This window comes from Rhincodon typus, chromosome 42 (genome assembly GCF_021869965.1).
Source record: "Rhincodon typus isolate 14 chromosome 42, sRhiTyp1.1, whole genome shotgun sequence".
Classification (NCBI taxonomy): domain Eukaryota; kingdom Metazoa; phylum Chordata; class Chondrichthyes; order Orectolobiformes; family Rhincodontidae; genus Rhincodon; species Rhincodon typus.
In genome coordinates this window covers 6,257,370-6,264,179 of record NC_063373.1, presented here as the reverse complement: position 1 = coordinate 6,264,179, position 6,810 = coordinate 6,257,370, and the positions used below count along the sequence as shown (strand labels likewise).

Sequence of the window (6,810 nt, the reverse complement as noted above, 5' to 3'; positions counted from 1 at the left end):
GATGCCTAGCCTGAAGAAGTTACCCTCCTCCCTCCGGACAAACCTCAGGGGATCTCTCTCCCACTGCAACTCTCTCGTAATCTCTTCGGCCCTGAAACTGCTCGACCATGTCCTGAAGCAAACCAGGTACTACAGCCACATCACCTTTCTTAGTACCTGCCTACGGAACCAAATCATCCCCAATGGACTACAATCCACATTGAAGCCTTCCCAATTTCGCCCCAACCGTGACAATATCTACACTCATGGCATTGAGATCCTTCAGAAGCGTTTCTCCCTGCGACTCCTGAAACAAAAAAGCCTTTTCTGAAGAAGGGTCTAGGCCCGAAACATCAGCCTTTCTGCTCCTATGATGCTGCTTGGCCTGCTGTGTTCATCCAGCTCTGCACCTTGTTGTCTCGGATTCTCCAGCATCTGCAGTTCCTACTACCCCAACTCTACACCTTGTTGTCTCAGATTCTCCAGCATCTGCAGTTCCTGCTATCACTGAAACAATTTTAACCCCACTGCGAAGCCTCTTCTAAGGATGCCTACCCTGAAGAAGTTACCCTCCTCCCTCCAAAACAACCTCAGTGGATCTCTCTCCCAGCATTTCTGAAGAAGGGTCTAGGCCCGAAACGTCAGCCTTCCTGCTCCTCTGATGCTGCTTGGCCTGTGTTCATCCAGCTCTGCACCTTCTTATCTCCGATTCTCCAGCATCTGCAGTTCCTGCTATCTCTGTGCCAGAAGGCCCTGGTTTCACCCCACCTGCACCACAGTTCGTGTCATAACGTTTCTGAAGGTATTGACGAAAATTAAACGAGATCGCTGAGACACAGGGATGGTCCATAGGCAGCGGACGTTTGCGATGTCAAATTCTGGAAGGAAACTGATCAAGAAAAAAAAAGTTTGCGGCAAAAGTAGAAGTCGCTGGGAAAGCGAACAGAGAGAGGGTCGCTCGACCCGAGACGTTTACTCTGATTCCGCTCCACAGACGGCTGCCAGGCTTGCCGAGCTTTTCCGGCAATTTCTGCTTCTGTCTCCCCGATTTCCGGCTCCCGCCGTTCTTTCGGTTTTTTATTCAGGAAAAGACGAGCAACTGCTTTGTGCCGGAGAGAGTGCAGGAGCGGCTGAGAAGTTTTGGGGGATGAGAAACCTCGGCTCCGAGGTCAGATTGCGACCGTTCTCCTGGGGTGTTGGGGGTTGGGGGTTCGGGGTGGTGGGGGGCGCAAAGCAGCTGAGAGGAGGTTCCAGAGGTAGTAGGAACTGCAGATGCTGGAGAATCCGAGACAACAAGGTGTAGAGCTAGATGAACACAGCAGGCCAAGCAGCGTCAGAGGAGCAGGAAGGGTTAGGGTTCGTCACTTCAGAGCCAAAGCCTCCGTAGCTGCTATCCCCCTGCAGCCACGTAGAGGCCAGATCGGCGAGGACAGCAGATTTCCTTCCCTGAAGAGACTGTGCCAAATCAGATGTAAGTTAGACAGGGCATTCGGGGTCAAGACAGAAGGAAAGCTGTGATCTGAGGAATGGCGGACCAGATGTGAGGGGCCGAGTGGCCTCCTGTTCCTGTGGAACAAGTGGGAGGAGAACTGAATAGGGAGGAGGCAGGGGAGTGCACGTTAGTTGTGACTGTGTGGAAATCTAACACCACCTCCCACTTTGTCCCTGTTGTTTTTCTCTCGCTCTCTCTTTCAGATTACACACTCTGGCCATTTTGGGTAGACACACACGTAGACCCACCATTCAGAAAAGACAGGTGAGAACATATATTTAGACCTTATCTTCTCTCTTATCCCTCACTCACTCTGTCCCATTCCCTCCCTTGCTTGCTCGCTGTGCCCTGTTCCCTCCCTCCCCTCGCTCTGCCCCGTTTCCCCCCTTTCTCTCTGCCCCGGTCCCTCCCTCCCTCGCTCGCTCCGTACCCTCCTACTCTCTCTCACTCTCCTGCCTCCCAGGAATGGCCAGATCGTGGATAGCTCTGGAAGGAAAATCAAGCTGTACCCGGAGGTGGCGGAGGTGCTGCAGACTCTACACGGAGATGGCATCTGGATCGCGGCCGCATCCCGGTGAGTGCCAGCCTTCCTTCCTTTCCGGGGAAGGCCGCTGTCCCTGGGTTCTCCCTGCTGCCGCCTCCCCTCCCCCCTGCATGGCCAAACAATAGCCAAAGCGTTGAATGCATTCTCCAGGGAAGCATGTAGCTGGGGATAATAGTCAGGGAGAAATTGAGGAACAAATATTCAGAGAGATCTCCATGATATGTAAGAATAATAAGGTTGTGCTGGTGGGTGGTTTTAACTTTCCAAACGTTAACTGGGACCACCATCGTGTTAATGGTTTGTATGGTGAAGAGTTTGTTAAACGTGCTCAAGAAAATTTCCTTTATCAATATGAAAATGTTCCTACGAGAGAAGGAACAAAACTTAACGTACTCCTGGCAACGCAGGTGACTGAGCTGTTGGTAGGGGAATGCTTTGGGTCCAGTGATTGTAATTCTGTTTTAAAATAGCGATGGAAAAGGAGAAGCCTTCCGTTTAAAAATTGAAGTTTTTAAACTGGAGGAGGGTAAATTTTAACGGTGTGAGACAAGAGCTTTCGAAAGTTGATGAGAGGAAACCGTTTGCAGGTGAAGGGGACGTCTGCCGAGTGGGAGGCTTCGAGAGTTCAGAGGCATTGTGTTCCTGTTTGAGTGAAAGGTGAGGCTGGCAGCATTAGGGAACAGTAGGTGGATAAAGATATTGAGATACTAGTCCCCCAGTTTTGAAAAAAATCATTAGGTTAGATATAGACAACTGGGTTCAAATGAATATAATATACCAAGGTGCAGAGCTGGATGAACACAGCAGGCCAAGCAGCATCAGAGGAGCAGGAAGCTGACGTTTCGGGTCTAGACCCTTCTTCAGGGATGGTTCAAATGAATCTCTTGAACGGTATAAAGAGTGTAGGAGGGAGGTCAGGAAAGGCAAAGAGAGGATATGAGATAACTTTGGCAAATAAAGTTAAGGATAATCCAGAGAGATTCTACAAGTACGTGAAGAGCAAGAGGGTTGCGAGAGAGATAGAGTAGGGCCCCTTCAGGACCAAAGGGGTCGTCTTTGTGTTGAACCTCCGGAGGTGGGAGAGCTGTTAAATGAACATTTTGCGTCAGTTTTTACTGTGAAGAAAGAAGTGGAGGCTGTGGAACTCCAGGAAACAAATATCGATGTTTTCGAAAACGGGCTCACGTTACGGAAGAGGAAGCGCTGGAAGATGTAAAGGTGGATAAATCTCCGGGACCTGATCTAGCGCATCCCAGGAGGTTGTGGGAAGCTGGGGAGGGAATTGCGGGACACCTGGGAGGAATATTTCTGCATCGTCTGTAACTGTGGGTGAGGTGCCAGAGGCCCTGGGAGTGGCTAATGTTGTACCTTTTTGTTTAAGAAAGGGCTGTAAGGAGAAGCCTGGGAACTATAGGACCTGACTCTGACTTTGGTTGTGAGTAAGCTGTTGAAAGTGATTCTGCAGGATAGGATTTACGTTACACGCATGTAAGGACCAATTAGCGATAGTCAGCACGCGTCAAACTTGATTGAGCTTTTTGAGGAAGTAACTAACCAGTCATGTTTGATCACGTGGAATTCAGGGCCCTGGGTAGTGCCGTGGAACAGAGAGACCTAGGGGGACAGGTACATAATTCTTTGAAGTTTGTGTCACACGTAGACAGGGTGGTTAAGAATGTGCTTAGCATGCTCGCCTTCATTGCTCAGACCTTTTGCGTGTAGGAGCTGGGGACATCATGTTGAGGTTGTACAGGGTCGTTGGTGAGGCCTCTTCTGGAGCCCTGTGTCCAGTTCCGGTCTCCCTGTTACAGGAAGGATGTTATTAAGCTGGAGAGATTTACCAGGATGTTGCCGGGAATGGACGGTTTGAGTTATAAGGGGACGTTTTTCACTGGAGCGTCGGAGGTTGAGGGGTGACCCTGATAGAAGTTTACAAAATCATGAGGGGTATAGATAAGGTGAATGGCAGGTGTCTTTTCCCTAGGCTGGGGGGGTTTCAAGACAAGAGGGCACATTTTTATGGTGAGAGGAGAAAAATTTTAAAAGGATGTGACGGGCAACTTTTTTTTTACAAAGATAGTGGTATGTGTGTGAAGTGAACTTCCAGAGGAAGTGGTAGGTGCAGCAACAGTTATAACGTTTTAAAGACATGTGGATAAGTACATGAGCAAGAAATGTTTGGAGGGATATGGGCCAGGAGCGGGCAGTTGGGACTAGTTTAGTTTGGGATTAGGGTCGGCACGGACTGGTTGGGCTGAAGGGTATGTTTCCGTGCTGTCTGACTCTATCACGCATCAACCCGTGCTACCACATCACGTGTAGATGTGCACAGATGTGCAGACGCGTGTTCAGCGACAGACACGTGTACACAGCCACCACGGTGCGTGCCTGGCATTGCAGCGGGCAAAGGGGTAGGGTATTGCAGGTGTTAAGTGCACGTGAGTCTGTCTGTGCACACGGGCTAAGAACATAAGATTAGAACCAGGAGAAGGAGTAGGCCATCTGTCCCCCTTGAGCCTGCTCCACCATTCAATAAGATCGTGGCTGATCTTTCTCATGGACTCGGCTCCACTCACCCCCCACCCCCCGCTCACCATCACCCTTAATTCCCTTACAGTTCATTAATCTATCTTTGCCTTAAAAAACATTCAATGTGGTAGCCTCAACTGGGCAGGGAATTCCACAGATTCCCAATCCTTTGGGTGAAGATGTTCCTCCTCAACTCGGCCCTAAACCTGCTCCACACTATTTTGAGGCTACGCCTCCTTCTTCTAGTTTTACCAAGCAGCGGGAACACCCTCCCTGCTTCTCTCTTATCTATTCCCTTTGTAATTTTATATCTTTCCATAAGATCCCCCCCTCATTCTTCTAAATCCCAATGAGTATAGTCCCAGTCTCCTCAACCTCTCCTCATAACCCTCTCAACTCCGGAATAACCCAGTGAACCTCCCCTGTACCCCCCATCCTTTCTCAAGTGAGGAGACCCAAACTGTACACAGTTACTCCAGCTCACCAGCACCCTGTAGAGCGGCAGCATAACCTCCCTGGTTTTGAACACCATCCCTCTAGCGATGAAGGCCAATATTCCATTTGCCTTCTGAATGACTTGCTGCACCAGCAAACCAACTTTTTGCGATTGAATTGAAAAGGGACAGGAAAGGAGGCATGGTTGGGCAAGGTGGAGCCTGGTCTCGTTGGAGAGATCGTGGTGGGGGCGTGGGGCCTTGTGCTGACATTGCTAAGGAAGTCGGCCGTGTGATTGGGAGAAGGGGTCGGTGGGGGATGTCGCGGGGAACCGGGAATCTGCCCTCCTTTAGCCAGCGTGACCTCCAGGCGACCGCAGGCCTGCAGCCTAGTACAACCGCGCGCCCAACTCTGAGAAACGGCCAAAGCCGTGTGCACCGCCCCCTCTACCCTCTCAACAGTCCTGACGACCCTCCAGCTCTCTGAGGGGGGGTGGGGGGATGGGGAGGTTCGGAGCCTCCCTTGTCCACCACGGATGCCGATGGAGGCGATAATGGTGGGGAGGGTCAGATTTCGCCGCCGGGCCCGCTCACCTGTGGACCACGCCCTTGCTGTGGATGTAGGCCATGCCCTGGCACAGCTGCTCGAACCACTTCCCCGCCGTCCTCTCGTCGCACGCCCCCTTCATGCGGATCTTGTCCATGACCTCGCCACCTGGTGCCAGCTCCAGCATGATGTAGACCCGGTTGGTGGTCTCAATCGACTGGTAGAAGTTGATGAGGTTCGGGTGCTTGAGGCTCTTCCAGACCTGGATCTCGCGCGGCAGGAACTTGCTGAGGAACTCAGCCTCGGCTTTCTCCTTCAGCAGGACCTTGACTGCCACGTTGGTACGCCACTTCTTGAAGTAGGCCTCCCAGACGATGGCGTACGCCCCCTTGCCCAGGTAGCGGCCCAGCTGGTAGCCGTGCTTCTCCAAGATGGACGAGACCACTTTGGCCTGTGAGCTGGCCATTGGCGGACGAGCCAGCTTGAGTTCTCTCTTTTTTTTTTGTGGGTGGGGGGGGGGGGGGGGGGGAAAACGGGCGGGGGGGGGGGGGGGGGGCGGCGGGAGGGGGGGGGGGGGGGCTCCTAAAACATTGGCCGCGTACCTAGAGGCGGGCCTGTCAGAGCTGGCGCCTTCCCCCTCAACCCCTCCCCTCCCTTCTGCCTGCCCCGTTCCAAGTATTGGACCCGCCACCCCCGGGACAGGCAGAATGGGTGGCTCAGTGACAATCCTGGTGCGTGTCCATCGGTAGGCCCCTGGAGATATTCACATCCTCGCCAGAGGAACGCAACCCTCAGTCTCTGCCAGCGAGCGACTGAGATACGCTTTAGAGTGCAGGCATAGGTGCGTTATTTAGGGGGTGACGGTGGTGGTGGGGGCGGGGGAGGAGGGTTTGTTGGGGGGGAGATGATGAGAGCAGGACGAGGGAACGAAGGGGCACAAAGACCGAAGACGTGGGGAGTGGGCGGCGCGCGGCCGAAAGTGGAGGGAGAGGCGGTGGCTGAAGGAGGAGGCGCCTTTCAGCAGAAAGACAGCGCTGCCTTCATGACAAGGAGGGGTCGAGGGACCGGTGCTGGGGTTGGGGGGGGACGGCGGGGGGGAGCGGTGCTGTTCCAGGCTGCTCGGGTACGTTGGCTCTCTCGGCTCGAACGGGAGGTCTGAGCGCTCCCCCCCCCACCCCCACCAAGGTCTCTGAGACCGGGGCGGGTTCTGTGCCTCTGTGAGGTCACAATGCTCAGCGGGTTACCGGGGGGTGGGGGGCATCGCATCACTGAGGGAGGGGGGGGG

General features: G+C 53.3%; 1 protein-coding gene across 1 annotated transcript in view; it reads left to right on the top strand.

Annotated features, from left to right (window-relative positions):
* Nucleotides 1–847: 847 nt before the first annotated feature.
* mdp1 (magnesium dependent phosphatase 1) overlaps nt 848–6,810 on the top strand; it is a 41,979-nt gene continuing 36,016 nt past the window's right edge. The window contains exons 1-3 of the mRNA XM_048619114.1: nt 848–1,235; nt 1,675–1,735; nt 1,935–2,045. Coding sequence (XP_048475071.1) covers nt 848–1,235; nt 1,675–1,735; nt 1,935–2,045 — 560 coding nt within the window. The remainder of the gene's footprint in view (nt 1,236–1,674; nt 1,736–1,934; nt 2,046–6,810) is intronic.